Genomic DNA, 25,061 nt, shown 5'->3' with positions numbered 1-25,061 from the left:
TATATTTTATAAATTTGCACTGTTCGAGTGTTGTCATTATGTTAGAGAGAGTAAATGCCACAAATAAATTTGACATTAAACATAATCCAAATTGAAGTGTTGCATCATTTTAAACCCCCTTTTTGTCATCTGCATTTGGTATCAGGCCAAACTGACAAAGGCCATGCAGAATAAAGTAGTATTTTAATTCCACAACAGAGAAAGCTATATAGTCTCTGAAAGGTCTAGGGGGGGGGAAATATCAGTATTGGTATCGGTTATCGGCCAAATAAGTTTTAACATATCGCATATCGACCAACAATTCAATATCGTGCATCCCTAGGAGAAGGTTTTAAAAACTTTTTCAAGTCAGTCTGTTTTTAGATCAAAGTGTCTCCCTTTTGCCTTTTCTCTTCCCTAATATAAGATATGCTGTTTATTACTGATTTAAATCTTGAGATGTTGTCTGTAAATCTTTAAAAGTGGGATTCTGTTGTAGATGTGGGGAAACGGGGTTTATTTCTGACTGGGTCAAAGCACTAACGGCTAATCTGAGTGGGGTCAAGACCAAAGGGCACTGCTGTCTTAAAACAACTCCAGTCTCAAAAATGTCATTGCAGTCCTCGCAGGCACTATTTTATGAACCTTTTTCAGTCAGTTTTGCATTACGCAATTATTTACATATGATTATTTGCAAGTGGTAATAGAGCAACTATTACAGTAACTTTAGAGTAGCTTGCGTTCATTTCTTGCAGGGATATTAGAACATTTTGTCAGAATAATGTTGGAGTAGAATAGAATGGAATAGAATAGAATAGTCTTTATTATTATTGCCCAGCCTGAGTAATGAAATTAAAGGAGCCTCAACTGACAGTGTTTTCATTTAAAACAAGACAACAACACACCCAACGATTCAGTGCAGACAATAAAGACCTTTATGAACAAGAAACATCAGTTCAGAAAACAGAGACATACTGGTCAGAAGAATCACGGATATTTAGACTCTGGATGGCCCAGGGGAAGAAGCTGTTTTAGAGTCTGCAGTTTTTAGTTTTCCTGTACCTTCTGCCAAAGGGCAGCAGGCTGACTAGGTGGTGACCAGGATGGAGGTGGTCTTGGAGGATCCTCTTTGCCCTGGAGAGACAGCAGGGGCTGTTGGGACATCATCAAGGGACAGAAGAGGACAGCCAGTTTTTCTCTCAGCAGTCCTGATCACCCTCTGCAGACTCTTCTTGTTGGCGTGGCGGAGCCAGCGTACCACACTGTGTTGGCCTTCACCAACAAGCTCTGTGGTGGAGCTTTAGAAGGTTACCAGCAGCTTAGTCTCTAAGTTGCTCCATCTAAGTACTCTCAGAAAGTGAATTCACTGCTGGGCCTTCTTAACCACCGCTGTGGTGTTTTACCAGGAAAGGTCCTCTGAGATGTAAGTCCGCAAGAGTTTGAAATGGGTAACCCTCTCCATGCTGTTGCCATTTTTATAGAGCAGCCTCGCTCTTCCTGTAATCCATGACCACCTCCTTGGTTTTCCTTGTGTTGAGTGACAGGTTGTTCTCCCTATACGCCGACTTGTCTCTACCAGTTAAAGTCCCACCAGGGTAGTGTCATCTGCAAATTTTGATGATGGTGTTAGTGGGATGTGGGGGAGTGCAATGATGGGTATAGATGGCGAATATAAGTGGGCTCAGTATGCAGCCCTGTGGGGAGCCAGTGCTGAGCGTCAAGGTGGAGGAGCAGTGTGCACCAATCCTTATAGACTGTGGACGGTTTGTAAAGAAGTCCTTGATCCAAGCACAAGTGGCAGGGTTAGTCTAGTGCAGCCAGCTTGTCCACCAGGATACAAGAACAGTGTTGAAAGTCTAGCTAAAGTTGACAAAAAGCATCCTGACGGAGGACTTGGGGGGTTCTGAGTGGGTCGGAGCAGTGTTGCGGGCAGTGGATATGGTGTCATCACTAGATCTATTTGCTCTGCATGCATTTTGATGAAGATCAAAGGCAAGGGGGAGGCAGTCCTTGATGTGCTGTACCAACAGTCTTTCAAAATAGTTGGTGACCACCGGTGTTAGTGTTAGCATAGTTGTTGTGGCAGCTGACGGTTGAGTTTTTAGGGACGGGGATTATGGTGGTCAACTTGAGGCTGGGTGAGACAGAGGCCTGTGTCAGGGACAGATTGAAGATCTTAGTAAAGACCCTTAGAGCTCAGTGGCTCCTGCCTTCAATTTACTGGCATGAATTCCATCTGGGCCTGTAGCTTCCTCGTGTTCATGGACCTGAACACAGATCTCACTTGATGTTCCTGGATGGTGAGGGGGTTCTTGGACTGTGGGGGCAGTGTGGCTGTTTGAGGAGAGGTTGTCTCGAAGCGAACAATGAAATGATTTTATTCCTCAGCCAGAGAGGCGTCGACACAGGTGACTTGTAACTGGTGAGCTGTTTTAGGCCTCGCCACACGTGGATTGTTGTCGGCCAGGTGATCTTCCACCGTCCTTTTGTAGGCCACCCTGACATCTTTAATCCTCTTCTCAGGTCTGCTCTGGCCACACTGCACTGGACCTGGTCACCCGACCTGAAGGCAGTATTACGAGCTTTCAGGAGTGCCTGGAAATGCAAATCACAATCACACCTCCATGTGATTGACAAGCACATGAACTGCTCTTAAAGTTTTGAGATTAGAGTTGTTTAAAGAGCCATTTTGCTCAGATTAGCCATTAGCGAGTCAGAGGTAAACTCAGTTTGGAGATATGAAGAGCTGTCTAAAACAGGTCACACGCATGCTGAGGTTTACAGCTTTTTGATGGAGTGTTTTGCTTCTTTTAGCTTTAACAGCTGAGTTTCAGCTTCTTCAGTAAGTTTCAGCAAAGTAAATCAGCCCTCACCTGAGAGTAAAGATGACATCATTCTTTCATTGTTACAGGACTCGGCTTCTGTTTCAGTGTCCAGCCGGGCGTGACCATCCTGGGGCACTACTTTGTGCGTCATCGTGCGTTTGCCAACGCCATGTCCTCCACGGGCACAGCCCTCGGACTCTGCATCCTGCCTGTCCTGGGAAACTACCTCCACACGGAGTACGGCTGGAGGGGCAGCTTTCTCATTCTGGGGGCCATCCTGCTGAACCTCTGCGTCTGTGGCGCTGTGATGAGGCCCCTCGAACCCAAAAGGCATCGGGGCCAGCCTCTGATAAATCACAAACCTCCCCCGTCGGATCAGGAAAATGAAATGAAGCAAAACAGGACCGTATGGAAGTACGTGGCGGCCTCCCTGAGAAAACACATGGCCTTCGATCAGTTCTGTCACAACCGGCGTTACCGTGTGTACGCCATAGGCATCACCTGGATGATGCTCGGGTTCGTGGTGCCCCTGGTGTATCTGGTTCCTTTCGCCACATCAAACGACATGGAGCCACGCCAGGCTGCTCTCCTGCTCTCCATCCTGGGGATCATCAACATCATAGTGCGCCCGCCGTTTGGCATCGTTTTCAACATGGCCTGGTTCAAAGGGCGACACATTTACGTGTTTTCTGCCGCTTTGCTGGTCAACGGGCTCAGTAACATTATCTGCTGCATTGGGGCTAGCTTCCCTGTTCTGGTGATCTATGTTACCACCTACGGGCTTTCCATGAGCGTGGTGGGCTCGCTGATGTTTACCGTCCTCATGGACATCGTGGAGATGAGCCACTTCCCTTCCGCTCTGGGTCTGCTGGCTGTCATGGAGAGCGTCACGCTGCTGACCGGACCGCCACTGGCAGGTAAGCACACAGACAGAACGTGTTTCCAGCGTGCACGCTGGTGCAGCTTCTCAGTCATCCAGGACATGAAAAATTAAACTGTGTTCGCTAGATGCCCTCACATCGGAGAGCTGCAGCATCTCTTTTGTGAACCAGGCTGACAAAGATCTTAACTGAGCTTCTCATGCACTTTAAAAGCTCCTCCGACTGGAAGTGAAACGTCCTCAGCCACAGAACAGAACTTCAGCTGTTTTAACTTTGTATTTTATTTGTTCATTTACAGTGCGCAGTTTCACAACGCTTAGGGTTTGTTGGCTCAGTGAAGCTTCAGGGCTTCGAAGCTGCTGAACCAGTTGCTACACAAAGATTTAGAAATCAGAAATACAAGATGGTTACGATCGTTCTGAGCAGTGAACAAAACACTCAGCTGTTGATATTCACCAAAGGAACTCTGCAGTTCCTTCGCAGCAGAGAAATCTAAAAAAAAAACTAAATTCAGTCAGTTTTACAGATAGTGAGCTAAAACTTGGTGTGGTAGTAACTGAGAGTCATCCTCAGCACGTGCTTTGAGCGTGACACCTCCTGACATCACAGGAGCTCGTGCATGACGTCATTGTGAAGATTTAACCAAAACAACTTCATCATTTATCGACATTTTTCTAGTACAGTAGTCTCTCACTACTTCACGGTTCGTTTATCGCGGACTCGCTCTGTCGCGGTTTTTCAAAATAAGAGTGGACATGACACAACTGGCCGATTGATGGATGAGCCGTATGATCAGCCTGACATTTTTATTTAAAATAAATTATTTTAAATTATTTAACACCTGCTGCACATTTGTGCAGCCCACACTGCAGGATAAACTTCCTGCTGCAGCTGATCAGCTGTTCACCGTGCAGAACGGAGAAGTGGGCGTGGCCAAGAGGCATGAGGTGGCTGAGAGCTGAAATCATGACATTATGTGCTCTTTTAGAGCTTTTAGAGTTTAGAAACATTGTTTAGAATATTGCAATAGTGTAGGAAGGGTTTAAAAATTATATATATATAGGGAGAGGGGGAGGGAGGGAGAGAGAGAGAGAGATAGAGATAGATAATGTATATACTCCCTATATATATATATATAATAAAATAAACTACTACTTGTACTACTATTCCTACTTCATGGTTTTTCACCTATCGCGGGGCTTCAGGGTACGGATACCCCGCGATAAAAGACGGACTACTGTATCTGCTTCTATTGTGGTGCATTCACTGACCGTAATAAGATTTGAAAGTCTAACCTTAAGAATGAGTAAACAACAAATATAATATTTAAGATTTTCTAGTTAAGATATTGAACACCTGGCTGGTTCTGGGCGAGCCTGAATCTGCTCATATATTTGCGAAGATGTCGTAATAATTAAAACCGTCAAGAGTAAAGTTGTACGTCGAGAACTTTGGGTCTGAACTCCTTTAAATTTGTGAGAAATGAAGCTCAGCAATCGTTCTGCTTATTTCAGTCCTTTAGGACAACTTTCTTAGTTTTATTACACTTTTAAACCCGTTGTGTGTTTGGATAACAGATCCACGCTGAGGTCAAGGTGTATGAGGAGTGGAAAGGGTTAACGACAGCAACTGCCAGGGGAACATAGTTAAAGGTGAAAGGTTATGGCTGTTATCACTAAGTAATGTTAAATTAATGTGTGTGGGTTGTTTTGCTGCTCAGAGAGGAGCCTGCAGGCTCACGGAGGCACCTGATAAAGCTCCAAGGCCTTCTCCTCTCTGTAAGTTGGGAAGACGAGGTCGGCTCTGTCTGATAAACGAGGATTAAAGCTTTTCCCGACTCCGGCCGCCGCAGATTCTCACTGACGAGGCTAAAGGCGTAACTTTTGTGTGAAAGCTTCCTCGTGACCATTTACTCTTCCTTGCAAGTAAACTGGGTTGAAAAATCTCGACTTTTTTGAGTAAACAGACGATTAAGAGATAATTATTTTATCCATCAGCAAACCTCATGGTCACTCAGATAAAGATCAGCAGACAGGACAGGTTCTGAGACCCAGACCACCTGGTAAACTCCCAACAGGTTCTGTTTTCATCACTTCTTCTGGTTTTTTTTTATCATTTTTACCTTGAAGCACGTTTTATTGCAGGTAATAAAAATAACTGAATAATAAATAGCTGTTCATCTCTCGCTGTGGACAAAGTAAAGGTGGAACTTTGAAACGGGCGTAAGGTTTTTATCGCCTCTGGAGACAAAAAGCAAGTTGGTGTTTTCAAAACAAGAGTCCTCCTTCCTGTTTCTGCACAGATGAATGAAATTTAGGCAGAATTTCAGGAAGTGTGAGAGAAAACTGAGTCTAATCGGCCTGTTTTGCTGCTCTGTGCGTTAACACAATGCCAAGGTGGAAAGACATCAGCAATGACCTTAGGGAAGCATCTGTTTGGGCTCGTCAATCCGGGCAGGGTCAAAGGTCATTTCCAATTCCAAATAAACCTGTTGCGATAAACAATAAATCAATTAATCACACGATAAATGAAAATTATCGACCTCGTTTTCATTTATCGGCTTTATCGTTTCTTCGTGTCTCTCTTTCTACTGAAGACACTGGACGACAAAAAGTTCAACTCCGGTTCTTCACTGACCCCTCCCTTTCCATTACTCGTTAAAATCCATTTTAACCGTCCAAAATTGCGTTTTTGGATCGTTAAAAGCAGCTAAACTGAGAAGCTAAGCTACGAGCTAAGCTAACAGGCCGACCTCAGGAAACAACTTCCGTCTCGTCGAAGCTCCAAAACTCACAGTTGAAACTCGTGCTTTTGTGTAAAAAGTTGTTTTTCTCTGCAAAAAGAAGCCGAGAACTTGTTTACTGATTTTTGTATTAAAAAGCTTTGTGTGAAAAATGCTAAAGAGCTCAAACCACACCGAGCGTCCACCATCTTGAGAACCGAAGAGAGACAGCCCATGTCACGTCAAGGTGCCTCCCTCCCATTTTTTTTAAAGAGACACGCTGCTCGTTCTCTCACTATCCATCCTTCGGTTCAAACAATCTTATACTGCCATCCGGGGGTCAAAAAATGGTACTACACACAACAAAACCAACATTTCTTCTTAAATCTGACAATAATTACTAATTATTGTCAGATTTCAAACAATATTATCGTTTATCGCAATAATTTCTGAGACAATTAATCGCCCAGCAACACTTGTTATGGTGACAGGCCTAGTTCCAAACACTTTGAAATCTCTTTTTACATAGAGGCAGATTATTCACAAGTTTGACTCCCATCAGGACCGCTCACTGAATTCATTCATTTGACCAGAACTCAACACGAGAACCCGAAACGCCACGGCGTGTCTGCGCTCGCGTGTCTTCAGGGGGACACGTCTCGGCTTGTGTGTTCAGTGGAGGCTGACACGCAGGAGAAAGGTGGAGCAACATCCACCCGGAGGGACAAAAATGCATTTGTCTCGCTGACATTTACGCAGTAGTTTTTAAATTAAAGCGTCTCACGGCGTCGTAAATAAATCATCAGACATCCGTGCTGTCGAACTTCCCACCAAGTTTCCTTTATGAGGTTTAAGAGGAATAGACCTGACAATAAAACTTGACAAGCGACCTTTCGGGTGATCAAAACCTGCTGCAGCTCATTCCAACGAGTTGATTAAAAACAAAAACGGCTGCAGGTTTCACTGTGGAGGAGGAATCAGCTGGAGAGGAGCTCGTGTGACGCTTGTGCTTCCCAGAACCGTCAGAACAGGATCGGTTCGCTCGTCATGGATGCGTGACCCGCTTTGGGTCGTGCAAACACTCGTGCTTTCCTCTTTTTTATTTTTTTAATTTTAACCCAAAGTGCTTAAATTTAGAAGAAACAGTCACAGAAAAGTCTTGAACTTTGAGGTTTTTAGATTTTACTTGGAAAATGTTTGCAGCTGAGCCGTCGCTTACTGAAGACGTGGTTCCAGCTGATGTTGAAGGAAATAAATCTGCCTGTTCGACATGAGGTCAACATTACTTTCTTTCTTTTTTTAATTTCCAACATTGTGGAATGTGGAAGTTAATTATCATAATTCATAATAATAATTAATGACATGTTTAATTCTGCGAATGCTTATGTTTTCTTATTTTCTCATTATTTTGAGAAGTTCAAACAGCAGTGCCTGGTCCTGGTCCTGGTCCTGACGGGCCCCGTCCTGCAGGTTTTAGTTGCCCTGCTCTTCAGCGGGCCACTCATCGTGCAGGATGGTGGCCCTCGAGGACCAGGACCGGACGCCACTCCTCGCTAACTTTAATCCTAAAATCCAACATGGCTGCCGCTCATAAAAAGTGGTGACGGCTGCAGAAATGGACTATTTACCATCGCTTCTGTCAGTTTGCATCTCATTAAATGATTAGCATGCGTTGTGATCAACTTTATTAGTCAATATAAAGTTTGTGTTCATTTAAAATGCAACAAAATAGGTTTTGCTAATAATGTTGTTTCTCAGACCTAAATCTGGGCTGGACTTTCAGACTTCTAAGGCAAATTAAACAGAATAATGTCAATAATTGTTTGATGAATATGGCAGGTAAACTATGTTTGTAAATCTTAATGCCCACATTGTTCTTTTCAGGAATCCTGGTGGATCGGACCGGACAGTATTTCTACGTCTTCATCGCCTGCAGTGCCGTCGTCGCCTCCTCCGCCATATTCCTCATGTCGGCGTTCCTCTGGCTGGACAAAACGGAGGAGAAGGCGTCAAAGCGCGGTCAGCCGCCCGCTCAGCCCGACCTGAAGAGACCCGCGACCAACGCCTCTCCGGGCTGCCGGTACCGCAGCGTGCCCACGGACGGAGACCGAGACAAGGCTGCACCCCACAGGTCGGAGTACATGACCAGCGTCTGAACCGGACCGTCGCCGTGAACCAACACTTCCTGTCAGACAGGAGCTAGATGCTAGATGCTAACGGGAAGCTCGCACTGCTTGACCAAAGTTAGTTACCAAAACGAACAGATGTGCTCTTCAAACATCAGTCCTGTTGATCTGTCACACATGAGGCACGGCGTGCGGCTCGAGCTCTTTGCCACGTTCGCCGCAGGCTCTTCTTCTCGTTTCTTCTTCGTTCGTGCCAACGAAGCACTTTTCAAGTAGGAGCCGAATCAGAACGACATCTCCGTTCAGCTCAGACTCCGGCAGAGGAGCTTTTAGTCTGTCAAATAAGTGCATTAAATGAAAATGTGCACCTTTTGTTGACATTTTTGCACAAACTCTTTATCCTTCATGAATCTATATCTCTAAAATAACGTCTTTATACCAAAACAAGCGCACAGAACGTTTTAGGTAATTTATTTCAAAAGGAGAGCAGCTGGCACGGTAATTGACTGAACCTTGACTCGTTGTAGTTCGAATAACTCGTAGGATAATGTCCTTCTGTCTCCAGTGAGCATTTGTCCTTTCTTCCGTGCAGAACCGCCTCACGTGCGAGATGTTAAGGATCGTCTTGCATGTGTTGCTGACTGAAAATCATTCATAAAACTAAAACAGACATTTCAACAAATCCGCATTTCTCTTCAACAAACCAGATTTCATAGGTTTCCAGGTCTCATATCAAGTTGAAACACCAGTTTTAACAAACACGATCTGAGAAAACGACACCCTGAGGGGAAAGAACAAATCATAGCACGTCCACCTCCGTGTTTTAACATTGATATGAGCCTTTTGTCTTCATTCTGCACATTGTGCCTACAGCACCTTTCTGTTTTAGCTTTAAACCCAGAGCAGATGTGTTTGAACTGTGACAATCTTTGAGTTAATTTTAACAACAAGCACCTTTTCTCTGCACATCTGGACTCAGTCCGGCGACCAGGATGAGACGTTCTGCTCAAACGTGCATAGATTCAGTTGTTTCTTCAAAATAAAATAGAACAATGTGAGTCGTGCAGTAACTGTTCAAATTAAAGGTTCTTCCTGATAAATCCCAAGAGACAAAAATACTTGAAACAAATGAGGTTTTACCTTAAATTTACAGAACTAATTTTTGATAAAAATGTTAGTAAAACAAGATCATCTGTTAATGCTTTAGATTGCAAAAGCTTGAGGCATTAAAATAATTAAAAACTGTATAAAAACATCAAAGTTCGTGCTCAATAATCCTGGTAAAAAAATCCAACCAGGTTAATTAAGTCTGGTCCTGTGGACGGTTTCTTGGGACATGGCTGCCTCAGATGAGTCGACGGGGGAGAGGGCGGACTCCAGATCGAACTGGTTGACCCACTATGTGAAGGTGCTGTTTATCAGACTGAGTTTGTTGTGGCTCCTTGGACTGATGAAGTCTTCTGGATGAGACAAAACGTTTCAACGCAAAGAAACCATCCAGAGGACCTGACTGGACCTCGTTGGATGTATAAAAACACGTTTCAATCAAAAACGACTTCCTGTCAACGTGTTTTTATGAAGGTGCAGCGTTCAAAAGTCAAAACGCCTCAGAAGTTGGACGTTTTCTCACTTTCTCTGCACGTTTGTTTGGTCTGTTTTTCCTTTAGGGGCGTTTTTATCGAGTTCATTTAAAAAAAGCAATTTGAGATGAAGAAGTTTGACCACAGAAATCACTCGGTCGTTAAAATCGTTGTCTCTGCCGCTCTGTTTCAGGTTTTATTCGACTCTTTTTGTTTTGCTTTCTTGTTACTCTTACGCTTTTATTTTTCTAATTGGACAGTTTTTCTTTCATGAATACCTCCATCTTCCATGCTTCTCATCCTTGGAGCCTGTAATGATTGTTTTTAACATTTTCAAGTTGGAAGTTTTAATTTCTTGACACGTTTGAATGAAACTCGGCTGTTAACGTCAGACGAGAACAAATTAGAGTTTCTCTTTTGAAAAGAGTTCAAAACTATCAATTCTCTGAAGATTTTTTTTTGTTTTATATGTAAAGAAATTTAAAAAAAAAAAGTTTTTACTGCTCGTGTTTGTGGACAAACGAAGCCAAACTCAGTCTACCGACTTGAAAGCCTGAATTTACGTTAACTCCTAAACTAAAACCTCGTTATAAGTTTTATTCTTCTGAGCTCCAGTTCCCAAATGTCAGTCGTAGCAGCTGCAGAGCGTCAGAGAACCATCTGAGTTGAAAAAATGTTAAGATTAAATAATTGTCCTTGTAGTTGTTCAGTCTTAAACGTTCTCGCCTGCTTTGAAACTAGGACGGAATGAAATAAATAAATATATAATACATGCATAACAATTAAATGTATCGTTTAATTATTAAATATATAATTAAATCATACAATTAAATTTTAAATACACCATTAAATAATGAAATGCACCTTTTAAATTATTTAATTAATTGTGTCACCTTCCACCCTCCAGTGACACCATTAAATTATGTCAACTGTCATCCTGACGCGTCAAACTCAGTGGGCGGGGCTAACCCTAACTCTGACGCCTGATTGGCTGCTCCTCACAGCAAGCGAAGACAAATCGTCCAGAAAATATATTCTAAATATTCTTTAGAAAGCAGTAGTTGTGTTTACGTGTATGTGGATTAAACTTTTTTCATCAGATTGAAGCAATAAATGTCACATGCTCGGCGTTAGTCCCGCCCCCTGAGTTTGATGAGTGAGAGTGACAGTTAACATAATTTCATGGTGACACACGAGGATGGAATGTGACGAAATTAAATAATTGAATAAACCATGAAACAAGTTAATTGTAGATTTAATTATGCATTTAATAATTAAATGATGCATTTCATTATTGTGTATTTATTTATTTAGTTTTGTCACCTATACGTCCTCCGTATGAAACAAGCATATTTCACATTTCTGTTGCCACAAATCAAACCCTTGAGATGAGTTTTATAAATGTGCTGTTTGATAATGAACTGACCTCGTCTGAACCTCAAATATTCAGATAAACATCGGCGCTCCCGTCTTTTGTTCAAATTAAAGCTTTACAGATATGATTCAGTTTCAAAAGTTAAGTCTTAGAAACAATAATCACTGTGATTTTTATTTATTTATTTATTTTTATCAGATACTTTATAGACTCCTGAAGGTGCAACAAATGCACATGTAGAGAATGAAAATATCTTGTAAAAATATATTTTTATTTAGTTTTTCCATCACTGAACAGTGCCTTTTGTACGTAGCTGGTGTATTTGTGAAAGATGACTCACCGCCTCGCATTCTTTTAAACTTTTAGAAGAACGCAAGGCGGTGAACTTTAAAATTTAAAGTTTCTGCGATGTGTTGGAAGCTGCGTGACGCATAAACTGAGTTTATCAGTTCATCTGCTGTTTAACTGAACAAGGCAGAGATTCACTCACATCAGCAGAATTTGTTCCTACAAAGCTGTCAAAGAATTAAACCTGCTTTTCACTTTTATTTCTTAGCACTTTTCAGATGCTTGTCTTGCTGTATACCCAAATCATATCTTTATTATAAATTATGATTAGAGGGAAATAAATGTTGGAATATCAAAATGGCCTTCAGTGTTTGTTTATTTCACTCAGAGGTAAATAAAAACATGAACATTATGTCCTTTGGCTCAAAACAAATCATGAGTTTCTCCTTTTAGCACACGTGCTGTAACTTTATTCTTATTTATTTGAAATAAACATGTTTTATTGTCAGTTCAAGTGATTAAAACACTTGATTCAATAAAGATAAATGCATTTATCTGAATTAATGACCTCACAACAGCAGAATCTGAATCTGTTTCTGAGTTCCTCCATCACTCGTTGTCCCTGAAACCTGAAGCACAAACTGACATTTTGCACATCTGTAGTTCATCAGTGTCAGTAAAATGTTCCTCTGTGACAGGGATGCTGCAGAACCTGTTTAAACTCTGGAGAACCACTAAACTAATCCGTTCAACAGAATTTATTAATAATGCTGCAGGATATAAACACCGCTTTTCTTCAAATGAAACAAAATCATATTTGACTCCACGTCCTTTTTAAAGAAAACTGCAAATCACAAAATAATCTTTTTTAAATACATTTGTTGTCATTTAAACAGAGAAACTCTACTTTGAATCTTTATTTGCATCGTTTTGATGGTAAAATAAATAATTCAGAATGAAAAAACAATAAAGGAGGTAACTTGTTTATCAAGCTAAAGGAGAAAATACTAGAATAATTCCCCCAAATCACACATACATGTCACATTAGCAACTCTTAAATGTCAAGAAAACATAAAACAGAGTTATCAACACAAGATGGAGTAAATAACCAAGTCTTCTGTGTCTCTTTAAAAATGTTCCACCTCAAACAAAGCCATATGTTTTAGATGTCTTTTATCTGAATATCAGTAAAGGCCACAAAGTCAGACTGAAACCCAAATATTTCAGATAACTTTGTAATTATTGTTTTTTATTGCCTCCCTGAAGTCCATACATTACATTCTGTCCTGCAGGCAAACCTTAATATTATTTTCAAAAGCTACAATATTTTAATTTATGTTGAGATCTTGTTTTTGTATTGAAAAAAACAGAAAACTTTACCAATCTTATTAAGAGAATAAAGTTTCAGAAATAAACATTATATGATTATTAAAGTTTAATGGTCAAAATTTATTAATTACCAGTAGTAACATTTTTTTAGAACCAATGTCACAAATTCTAGACATATTAATAAATTAAAACAAAAATAATAAAATAAAAGTTTAAATCCTTATTTTATTTATTGGTGCTTTTGTTTTGTAAACTGACCGGAAGTTGTCTCATGGCAATGACTGCGAACTGCCGCCATCTTGTGGCCGAGCTGTGGAGCGACTCGCTACTGTTGAGCTGTCAAAAACTGCCGTTTAAAAGTGACTTTTTGCCTCAAAGAGAAAATAATTCGAAATAACTGAAGACAGAGTTTATTAAACTGTTTATTATGACCTCGTTACGAGTTTTAAACAAACTCCAGCTCGAGGTAACTTGACCGAAACTGAAACTGAAAGTTTGCCACTGAAGCATCGTTAGCCGGTTGAGCTGCGGAAAGGGCGGCTGGAAAACGGTAAATTGTACGATTTGTGTCTGATGATCTTTGTGTCATTAACAGACTATTATATATGACGTTAGCCCAGATGAATGTTAAAAAGCAAACAGTACACCAGCCGCGTAATGAGCTAAAACAGACTGAAGCTAGCAGCTAGCTAAATGATCAACATCTGCATGTTTTGAAGTAAAACAGATGTGGTTGTCAAGCTGTCCCTTAAAATAGGGAAATTAAGACGGAAAGATGCGTTCAGGAACACACTTTGCGCCATATGTTTAGGAGATACTGTAAACCTGTTTATAGATGATAAATGAAATAACTGTTTTGTGCAGAGCTCAAGAGTCGTGTTTACTTTCTGCATGGACAGATGTTGAACACTGAACTGAACTAAGCTTTGGTTAATTAAAGATGCTAAGAAGTTAGCAGTTTAAGCTGCTTTTTGTCTATTAAACTGACACTGTTCTACTGTAAATCTAGTGTTTTCTGTGAACATGCAGGAACTGAATCCCATAAACTTCTAAAGCTAAATATTAGATGCTAAACCCAAGACTTTCTGTAGATTTACATTAAACTATATAAATAAATGTTGCATGGAGTAAACAAGACCAAGGATTGTTTTTTTGTTTTTTGTTGTTCTAGGACCAGCGTTTTGCAGCCGAACCGTCCTCCAAAGGAAAATGAACGAAGCGATGAGGATGGGATTGTGCGTCATCCTCCTGGATGTGCTCCTGTGTTTGGCTCTGTGGGCCGGGCTGCTGATGCTGAAGTGCTCCAGCTGTGGCGGTCTGGCAGGACTGTGGCTCTTCGGCCTGATGAAGTGGGCTTTCCTTCATGTTTTCACCTCTGCGGTGACAGATGGAAAGCTACGGACCGTGCTGTGCAGGTTTTCAGCGCTGCTCTGCCTTCTGTCTCCTGTGTTAGAAACCGGTCGGGTCCTTAAGGCGCCTCCATCTGAGCCGTACTCAGGACCGTCCCCTGACCTCAGCATGCTGTTCCTGGGTGCAGTCTCTTCATCATTGGCCTGTGGGATTTGGGAAAACTGGCTCAGTGGGGATAAAAAGATGAAAGACGACAAATTAGATACAAAACAAATTCTACTGAGGGTGCTGACGTACTTCAAACAAGACACTCTTTATCTGATTGCAGCTTTCAGTTTCCTCATCCTAGGAGTTCTATGTAAGTCTCAAATACTGATTTTATCATTTATCTAACATTTGGTACCAAATACTAATATTCTATAGTATATATAAATGCTTACAGTAAATATCTGTCTTATTTCTCCTTCTTAACAGGCGATACTTACATTCCTTTGCATCAGGGAAAAGTCATTGATATTCTCAGTGGTCAAGAACTTCAAACTGGTTTTGGTTCTGCAGTCGGCCAGCTGGTGCTGATTTCAGTTGGAAGGTAGTGAAACAGTTTGTATATATATAAATATATATATATATATTTACTATTTATCATGTTTGATTATATCTAAATGATTTAAAGTTGTAATTTTCCGTCCATCCTAACAGCGCTGTGTTCTCTGGAATGAGAGGAGGAATTTTCATGCATTCACTGTCCAGACTGAACAAGAGACTGAAGCTTCTGCTGTTCCACAACGTCCTGCAGCAGGAGGTGCACTTCTTTGAGGAGAACAACCCAGGTGAGAGGAATGTATGAACTTGTATAAAGTCCTTTCTTTAAACAGGCCATCAGTGGTGGTGCTCAAGTGGCTTAAAAAAACATAAAGGAAGAAGAGCTGCCTGTAACCAACGGTACAAACTCATTCACCAAAATGCCAGGGGTCTTTTCTAAACGCACTACTGAAAAGTGAAGAGGAGAGAGTTAAAAGCGTTGCTGCAATTCCTCCTCAAAACCACGACTCCAGAATCAGAATTGTTGACAATTTGTGTTGGTCATTTTACAATCCCCATTCTGAAGAAGTTGAGACGTTATAATAAATGTGACTAAAAGCAGAATGCAATGACGCGCAAATCTCAAAACACAAATTTTGTTCACAATGACTACATTAAACATATCAAATGTTTAAAACATTGTACATTGTTTTTGTAAAAAAAAGTTATTTTGAGTTTTATAATTGAAACATATCTCTTAAAACGAGCAACATTTGGCAACAAAAGGCTGTAAAAATAAGGGGGACATATAAAAAACAGCTGGAGGAACATTTTTAACTAGTTAGATTAATTACGTTAGGAACTAGAACAGGTATTAAAAGAGTATTTTAGAAGTAAAGATGGACAGAGGTTCACCAGTCTGTAAAAAACAGTTTTAAAATAGTGAAACAATTTCAGAATAATGTTCCTTCATAAAAAAACTGAAGACTTTGAATCTCCCGTCATCTACAGTTCATGTCATGAAAAGGTTTTAGAAATCTTTGAGCTCAAAGGACGAGGCTGAAAGTCAGTATAGGCAGGATCTTTGGGCCCTCAGGGGCCGCTGCATCAAAAACAGGTCTGGTTCTGTTCTGGGCATCACTGCATGGACTCAGAAACTGTTCCACAGATCATTGTCTGTCTGTAAACACGGTTCACTGCCTCTCTGATGGTATAGGGGAGCATTACTGCCTCTGGCATGGACAGCTTACACATCCGTTGAGCCGTTTTGATGTCTTGTTCCAATCCAGGCTTCATCTGCTTTTAGATTTGTGATTTTAACACGTTATTTGTACTTTTCTTACACATCTGTCTCTGAAACATTAAAATGTTGCTCCATAGTTTAACCTTTGATTAATCCTCTCACAGGAAAACTTTCCTCCCGTCTGCACAGCGATGTTGACAGGATGGGCCGCACCGTGGCGCTGAACGCCAACGCGATGGTTCGCAGCACGGTGAAAACCTTCCTCATGCTCAGAGTGATGTTGGGTCTGTCGTGGGAGCTCACTCTGCTGACCTGCATGGAAATGCCACTCCTGGCAATAATGCAAAATAAATACATCAGCTTGTCCAAGGTGGGTGTGGAGAGAGGCCTGCAGAGCCAACAGTAGGGAACTGGTGGGATCGCTCGTTCCTCACGCTTCTTGTTTCAGGAGCTGAAAGAACAGACCCAGGAGTGTCACGCTCAGAACAAAGACCTGGCCTCTCAGGCGGTCAGCGGGATTCGAACGGTCCGCAGCTTCAGCGCGGAGAAAGATGAACTGAGGAGGTATTCTGTGGCTCTGGACGAGCTCTGCGCCATCAAGACACGCTCTGGAGTTTACAGCGCAGTCTATCTGTTAATACGAAGGGTAAGTTGTTTCCTCTGTAAGGTGTTGAGCTGAGCGCAGTGTGACTACGTCCTCTGCTCCTACGTCCAGATGGTGTCTCTGGGTATAAAGATGCTCATGCTGATTCAGGCTCGCAGTCTTGTCGCCTCCGGGCAGCTCAGCATCGGGAGTCTCGTGTCCTTCTTCTTGTACCAGAAGCCCATGTCCATCAATTTAAAAGTAAGCGGTCACGAACATTTTATATGTTTAGGTGTAATTTGTATGAAATGTGTTTTATCGATGTTGAATTTATTTTCACCGCAGGAGATTATGTATTGCTACGGAGAGACGATGTCAACAGTTGGAGTCATTTCCAAAGTGCTGAGTTATCTCGACCGGACACCAAAGTGTGAGAAGGAGGGAGACTTGGCTCCTGAGAGGCTGGAGGGCAAAATCGTTTTCCAGAACGTCACCTTGAGTTATCCCTCTTCTTCTTCAGACAAACCAGCTCTGAAGGTAAGACACAGTAAGAGTTCGGTGTATTTGGGACGGTGTTTAAAGCCACAAACGTAATTCTTCCCCGATGCTTCCTCAGTCCGTCTCACTGGAGCTGCAGCCGGGGCGGGTCACAGCTCTGGTGGGTCCCTCCGGCGGTGGAAAGACCTCCTGCGTCAGCCTCCTGAAGAGGCTTTATGAGCCTCAGGAGGGTCAGATCCTGCTGGATGGGGCGCCGCTGCACCACTACAGACAAAAATACCTCCATCAGAAGGTGTGTAATTTATTATCAAACACAGAGGAGCTGGTGCCTGTCTCCAGCAGTCACTGGGAGCTGGATCCTGTCTCCAGCAGTCACTGGGAGCTGGTTCCTGTCTCCAGCAGTCACTGGGAGCTGGATCCTGTCTCCAGCAGTCACTGGGAGCTGGTTCCTGTCTCCAGCAGTCACTGGGAGCTGGTTCCTGTCTCCAGCAGTCACTGGGAGCTGGATCCTGTCTCCGGCAGTCACTGGGAGCTGGATCCTGTCTCCGGCAGTCACTGGGAGCTGGTTCCTGTCTCCAGCAGTCACTGTGTGAAAGACGGGACACACCCTGGACATGTTTATTAGTAAACATTCTTTACTCGAAGTTTCTGGCCTTTTGGACTCTTTAAGGCGTTCCACATGGATAAAAGTCCAAGTTTCAGTTTTGACAACAAACATTGCACTAATGTAGTTGTCTTGAACTTGTTCTGGTCTTGCAGGTAGCTCTGGTTTCCCAGAACCCCGTGCTGTTTTCTGGTTCTCTGAGGTCCAACATTGAATACGGCCTGAAGGACTGCACTGTTGAAAAGGTGAAAGAAGTCGCAAAGAAGATCAACGCTCACGAGTTCATATCTGAGATGGAGAACGGATACGACACCGGTACAGAACTGGCTCTTTGTAGTGAATTTGATTTGCTACAGATGGAGATTCATAGATTTATTTAAAGCAGAATAGTTCGTGTACGTAGTGTGTGTCACGTAGGGTCGTGCACATTCAGGCAGTTTGTTTTTGTTGTTTGAAACAAAAAAGTAAAAAAACAAAAACACTTGTTTTTAATTTTATTAAACCAAAACGAAAAATGGGATAACGAGCGCTCACGTTCAATTATCATGATTTATTTTTTGACAAGTGGTCTGACCCGGGAGTTCTCTCGGCCCCGCACCGTGTAGCTTGCCGCTTGTGTGCTCACGTCCAAAACGACGGCGAATTAATTTTGAATTTGATTTTTACCCAACAAAAACCTTAAAGCCTCACTTCTTTTTGTATGTCTATTAAAAACACAAGAACAGAGAAAAGTCTGAGAGACGGTAGTTTGACGAATCCGGAAGTACGGTAAGCCCAATTTGAACCATCTGATCTCCATGGCAACTGATGCTGGCCCCGTCACTTAATCTGATGTGTATATATATATATATATATATATATATATATATATATATATATATATACATATATACATGTGTGTGTGTGTGTGTTTATTATTAAAGCAGCATAGTGTGTAAAACTTTGGAGATATACAAGGATTTCTAAACAAGATAATGTTGGGCTTTTATGTTAATGTTTCAAAGTTTTCACAGTGTATTTTGAAATTTGAACCATCAAAGTATTACCCCCCCCCCCCCCAAAAAAAACAACTTTTTGGACCAGCATGTTTATTTCAACACAAAAAAGAGTTAATATTGGATTTGCAAGATATTACATATTTCAGTGTAAAGTAAATTGATTTGAAATTAGATTAAATGTTCTGTTGAGATCACAATAACTGGTTTATTTGGAATGCCCCTCTCCCGACATGGGTGGGGCCATCAGCTTCAACCACAAGAAAACAAACAAACAACAACAAAAAGGAACAAAACTCCCTTCAACTTTATAAAAATGAGAAAACAAAAAGCCAGAATAGAAGACATACACAGATGTGATTTGATCCCTTCCCATGGAGGCATTCATGAGTAAAGGTCACCTAACACACACCTCCTGGTAATCAAACAGTCCTGTAATGGTAGCTCCTGTTCACAGTAGAGTCAAACAAACACGCCAGGTCTGGATGAAGCAAACTGAACTCTGCTTCTGCCCTCCTCTGATCGAAAAGGGTCAGAACCAAATACTGAGTCTAGTCGGTGAACTTCCTGTGTCCTGTAGAAACCAGCAGCCACAGAGGATTCTGGTAGTAGGTCTCCTGGGACGTTGTGCCAGATGGTTGGGGACGCCTTTCCCAACAGCTGCAGGTTCTGTGGTGGTTTTCTGTTTTCTGTGGGCGGCTGTGGCTGAGTGGTTAGAGCAGTCGTCCTCTAATGCAAGGGTTGAGGGTTCGAATCCACCAGTAGTCACCTGCCGAAGTGTCGCAGGGCAAGACACTGAACCCCTCGTTGCCTCCGATGTGTCCCATCGGTGTATGAATGTGATAATGAGTCTCTTTAGAATAATTGTTCAGTTGGCTCTAGATCTAGTATAGAGCTGTATGAACGGGTAAATGAGGCACAGACTGTTGTAAAGAGCTTTGAGTGTCTTGATCAGATAGAAAGGAGCTGTATAGGTTCAGTCCATTTACCTAAAAAGGAAAAATCAAAAACTTATCCCACAAGTATGAACATTTTTAGCATGGAGAAAAAACAACAACACATTTGTATCGTTTTTCTCTGTTCTTATGTGTTTTTAATCTACATACAGTCAGGATATAAGGTTTTCAGTGGGTAGAAATCAAATGATTCAAATTAATTCACCGCCGTTTTGGACGTGTGCACACAAGCGGCAAGCTACACGGTGCGGGGTCGAGAGAACTCCCGGGTCAGACCGCTTGTCAAAAATAAATCATGATAATTGAAAGTGGGCGCTCGTTATCAGATTTTTCAGAAGAAGGTTTAGTTATAACTTGTTCGTCTGGGGGTCAGCAGACGCAGCGTTTCTTCAAAGACGTGGTAGAGGTATAGACATATAGGGGCTGAAAGAAAACCTTTTCCAACACGTTCTGTTTGCAGACATAGGAGAGTGCGGAGGCAAACTGTCCGAGGGGCAGAAGCAGAGCATCGCTGTGATCCGAGCTCTGATTCGAGATCCGCAGGTCATCGTTCTGGACGAGGCCACGAGCAAACTGGACGTTAACGCAGAGCAGGCGGTGAGTTAAAACACAAGGACACTCCTGCAGCAGCTGGCAGAAAACACAAGTGATTATTAGGGACGCACGATATTATCGGCACGGTATCGTATCGGACGATATTAGCGATAAAGTTAAATATCGGGCATTCCGTCAAAATAACTCACCGATATGAAAGGGGCTGTTTTAAGTTAATTTTTCATTAAAGAAACTGTCAAGTATATCTATTACTGCACTACTACTTACACACTTTTCACCTGTTGCTGCTCTTGCACTGGTCGAGTGTTGTCTTTGCGTTAGAGAGAATAAATATCATGAATAAATTTAACATTAAACATAATCCAAGTTATGTCGCTCCGCCCTATAAGTCATCCTATAGTCCATATTTGTCTAATAAAGTGGAAAAATCCATAAAAATGTCGCTTCGTCGTATACATTGAATCTATTATGCGTCACCGCTGACAACCCGGAAATGTGGGTGGGTGTTGTGCCAAAAATGGATGGGCTGCCGAACGGCGGCCGCAGGATCGTGCACGGGAGGACTTTAACAAGAATTTAACAAGTTTAGCACTTAAAAACAATTATTTGTTTGCTCAAAATTACATTAAATGTGTGTATCGATCTAACGCTTGCATAATAAATGCACTTTGATGGTCAAATCAACAGCTTTTCAAAAAATAGTTTCGCTGCTGAGGTGCTCCCGGGAGCGCGCAGACAGGGAGGAAAAAAGGAGGAACGGAGCTCGTTTCTCCAACAATTTACAAGAAAAGCACATAAACAATTATTTGTTTGCTCGAAGTTATAGCAGAGGTGTGTCTCAGTCTAACATTTGCTTAATAAATGCACTTTAACGGTCAAATTATCTGCATTTCACCGGGGCGGTGCAGCTGGATTGACGGTTGGTCCAAGCAGAACCAAGGTGGGGACGTTATGGTAGGACTCTGCTGCCATCAAGTGGCTGACAGTGGTAATGCCACAAAAAATTTCGGTCAGAATGAATGACAACAGTCATATCTCGGCCAAAAATAGCTTCTAAATATGGGAAAAATCCATAAATATGTTGCTTCGGCCTATAAGTCGCAGGGCATGTTAATGATGCAAAAAACTGCGACTTACAGGCCGAAAAATACGGTAGGTCTAAGGAAAAATATCGGTAATGGAATCAGTTATCGGCCAAATAAGTTTTAACATATCGGCATATCAGATATCAGCCAAAAATCCAATATTGTGCATCCCTAGTGATTATTAATTTTCACTGGTTTTATTTGACTTTAAACTGGCCAAAAAGAATCAAAAGAACTCTTACTTCAACCATTTTGGGTCCTCACTCATTCTATTTTATTTTATTGTTCTTGGAGAAGCTTAAATGAAAACAGAGACATGCTCAACAGAACCAGCCCAAAGGAGCTCCTCAGACGTCATGTTGCTCCATGTTAGGTCAGAAAACAGGTCTTCGGCTGCTGGGATGCACGTCTTGGCACCAGCACAGAATCTGCAGCTGTTACTCGTGGTTTCGTTTTCCCCTGTGAGAAGGCAACGTGATATAAATAATTATATGTGAGACAGTATGCATACACTCCGAGTCAATATTTATAAAAAATAAAGACAAACAACCAACATCAGAGGATCGTTTTGAACATGCTAACACAGAAAACATGCAGTTTTTTAAAAACATTAATCTTATTTTCTATGTAACATTAGACGAATAAACAAAATTTAGAATCTCAAAAGTGCAGTTTTAATGTTAAGGTTAAATCAGATCCTCCGAAAGGATTCTTTTTTCTTTTTTTTTTTAAGTTTCATCTTTTATCCAAAGGACTTCTTCAGTTTGAGGAGCTGCAATAAACTCAGTCTTCTCATGGTGGATCAACCAGTTTTGCTGCTGACAACCAGAACTAGTTGTTCACATGATGAAGAAGGACCATCAGCCTAATCGTTGGTGCCCTGATGGCTGTTTACTATTCACAGGGGGCGGAGTGATACTAGCAATCACAGCATTGTAAGAGGGGGCCAGTTGGACACGGAGGCTCCGCCCCATTTAATGATGGACGGGTTCCCGTCACAAAGATGGCCTCCTTCACTCCTCTCAAACCATCGTTCCTCTCTGTCCAGGATGTGAACATCTTCATCCCTGAAAGAGTGACTAAAATAATTATCTTGAAAAGTGTTGTACGCCTTCATTTAAGATTGTTTTGTGCGGGTAAAACCAGCTTTTAAAGACGTTCAGACCGTTTAACCAACTGTTGAGCGTGGGCCGACATTTTCTTCTTTTTAAAACATAAAGAATCAGAATAAGCTTAATTATCACTGGACCGAAATACAGTGAGATTATTATCAGATTATTAAACGACCAAAACAAATCTCAGGGTGAAAATCAACGAAGCACAATTATTATCCCCTACTCACTGCTTGATGTTTTTTACTTGTGAATCAGCTGCTCTCAGCCAAAACGTTAAATATTAGCTGATGTTCCGTTTTTGATCACGAGAAGGGACAAGTGAAAAAGTGAACGAGTCCCCGAGCGATCGCAGACCCACCCCGGACCCCGTGGCTCTTTGACTTCCTGCTGCGTCACTCCTCAGGTGCTGAGGGAGGCTCTGGCTCGCGGGCGGACGGTTCTGCTCGTGGCTCATCAGCTCAGGATCGTGGAGAAGGCCGATTGCATCGTCTTCCTGGAGGACGGGTCGGTCCGGGAGGAGGGGACGCACGAGGAGCTGATGGAGAAGAAAGGACGATACTATCGTTTAAAGGAGCAGCTGTTCTCCGAGAACAGCTGAAGGTTTCCTGTTTGTAAATATTTACTCCTCGGCTCGTACGGACATTTTTACAGTTTCTGCAGGTTGGGTTTGTGTGACGGCTTCGAGCTGAAGGCAGGAATTAGAGCACGGTAACGACCGGATGAGTTATTGTTTAACTTTTTAATTCTACTAAATATGAAACGTTGGAAGTTTCTCTTTGATGCCACCAGGAACCTTTTTACCAAAATCAAGGAAAAAATCAAATTATTACAGTAGGAAATTAAAAGAATTGGTGTTGAAAAGTACATTTATTTTGAATAATTAAAATATTTTAAATATATTAATATGTATTCAATAAATTCATAAAAAAATGAAACATGACAACAAAAACAGTTATTCGGTGTCTAAAACAAGGAAGAAGTATTTATATGGTCCTGCTTCCCTATTCAGAAATGTATTATTATTTTTCTGTAAATAAATGTGTTTGTAAATTAAAACATTCTGACATTTATTTTCACGTTTCCAACTACAAAAAGATTCAAATTACCCACAAAGAAAGGAATAAAAAAGTATCGTGCTGCCACTTTGTCCCCTCCAGAGGTAAGTGTTGCTTCATTTAAAATGTATTTGTTGTAGTTTTGGACCATTTTATGAAAAATGTGACAAAGTATCAAATAAAATCACTCATTTTGGCTCAAATTAAAACATTACTGCACTTTTATTTTCTCCAAACTGTCTGAAAATGACTCAGCATCTCATAGGAACAACTTAGTGTTAACGACTTTCTCTATCAGCTCATAAATATCTAGAAATTATAACGTAACCTCTTATATGACTTGGTAATTAATAACATACGAGTCACTATCTCATAATTATGACCTACTATTTTAAAAGTACAAAGTATTATCCCAATATTTTAACTTAGCACGTCATAATTTTGACTCAATCTTTTAAAAACGATCACATTTTGTAGATTCTGTCCCAGGATCGTGACTTTTCATCTTATATTTATGACTTAGCTTCCTCAAAATTATGATTCTGTATCTTTTCGTTTTGAGACGTTCTAGATGACTGAGAACTTTCAGCATTTGAGATGTTATTTAAAACTATGACTTAGCTTCTCGTAATTATGACACTACAGTATCGCTCAATTGTAAACATCTCATAAATGTGAGAAACTCATAATTGAGGTATTTTCTTGAAATTACAACTTAGCACCTCATAATTATGTAAAACTCAATATTATGACTTAACGTCTCATGTGTCTCATAAATGTGAGAAGCTCAAGATTCTGACGCAGGATCTCAAAAGTACGATTTAGAACAGGGGTGGGCAACATTTTTTATTTTTCCAGCGGGACAAATCAAGATGTTGAAATCAATCAAAGAGAGAATTTAAAATGTTCTGATTCTTAGGAAACTTTGTTCAGGCTTTTTCTCGTAGCGTAGTTGGCATACTGGATAAAAATGTGTCTCCCCAATAATCTTTAGGATGTAAGAATCTGTAAACTTTATCTTCTGAAAATGTCTTACTTTAAATATGCTAAATAAAAATTTTAATTAAAACATTTTAAAAATAAAAAAGTCAACTAAAAATATGTTTTTAGCCGTTTTAACTCAAAGGTTTTTGATGTATTTGTCCAAGATGCTTCGTTTAGATTTCCTCGAACTGATAAAATGCAGGTTTTCATCAACTTATTTACAAATGTTTTCTTTTCAGTTAAATATTGGGGGGCCGGCTAGAGATTGTTCAGGGGCCACTTTTGGCCCCCGAACCACATATTGCCCCACGTCTGATTAGGATACGAATCTGAGATGTTATCTCATATTTATGTGTTCGTTCAACCTTTATTTATACAGGTTAATCCCTTTATTTATACAGGTTAATCCCT

At 41.2% G+C, this 25,061-nt stretch overlaps 2 protein-coding genes across 2 annotated transcripts in view; both read left to right on the top strand.

Moving 5' to 3' along the window:
* slc16a5a (solute carrier family 16 member 5a) overlaps positions 1-9,797 on the top strand; it is a 24,180-nt gene extending 14,383 nt beyond the window's left edge. The window contains exons 4-5 of the mRNA XM_037691260.1: positions 2,891-3,721; positions 8,292-9,797. Coding sequence (XP_037547188.1) covers positions 2,891-3,721; positions 8,292-8,563 — 1,103 coding nt within the window. The 3' untranslated portion in view covers positions 8,564-9,797. The remainder of the gene's footprint in view (positions 1-2,890; positions 3,722-8,291) is intronic.
* A 3,812-nt stretch (positions 9,798-13,609) lies between these two features.
* Positions 13,610-23,504, top strand: tap2t (transporter associated with antigen processing, subunit type t, teleost specific). Its single transcript, XM_037691663.1, has 12 exons — positions 13,610-13,655; positions 14,277-14,813; positions 14,930-15,044; positions 15,155-15,285; positions 16,385-16,590; positions 16,669-16,866; positions 16,936-17,064; positions 17,149-17,340; positions 17,420-17,593; positions 18,061-18,220; positions 20,317-20,453; positions 23,015-23,504. The coding sequence occupies exons 2-12, from the start codon at positions 14,315-14,317 to the stop codon at positions 23,207-23,209; spliced, it is 2,136 nt and encodes a 711-aa protein (XP_037547591.1). The 5' UTR covers positions 13,610-13,655; positions 14,277-14,314; the 3' UTR covers positions 23,210-23,504.
* The last annotated feature ends 1,557 nt before the right edge of the window (positions 23,505-25,061 follow it).

Source organism: Nematolebias whitei, chromosome 17 (assembly GCF_014905685.2).
Source record: "Nematolebias whitei isolate Nwh7 chromosome 17, NemWhi1, whole genome shotgun sequence".
Classification (NCBI taxonomy): domain Eukaryota; kingdom Metazoa; phylum Chordata; class Actinopteri; order Cyprinodontiformes; family Rivulidae; genus Nematolebias; species Nematolebias whitei.
This window is presented reverse-complemented; position numbering and strand designations above follow the sequence as displayed.

Coding starts and splice junctions, on each gene's coding strand:
- tap2t (XM_037691663.1), top strand. CDS start 14,315: ATGAACGAAGCGATGAGGATGGGATTGTGCGTCATCCTCCTGGATGTG. Junction 16,867..16,935: donor TCTATCTGTTAATACGAAGG/GTAAGTTGTTTC, acceptor TCCTACGTCCAG/ATGGTGTCTCTGGGTATAAA. Junction 17,594..18,060: donor AAAAATACCTCCATCAGAAG/GTGTGTAATTTA, acceptor CTGGTCTTGCAG/GTAGCTCTGGTTTCCCAGAA.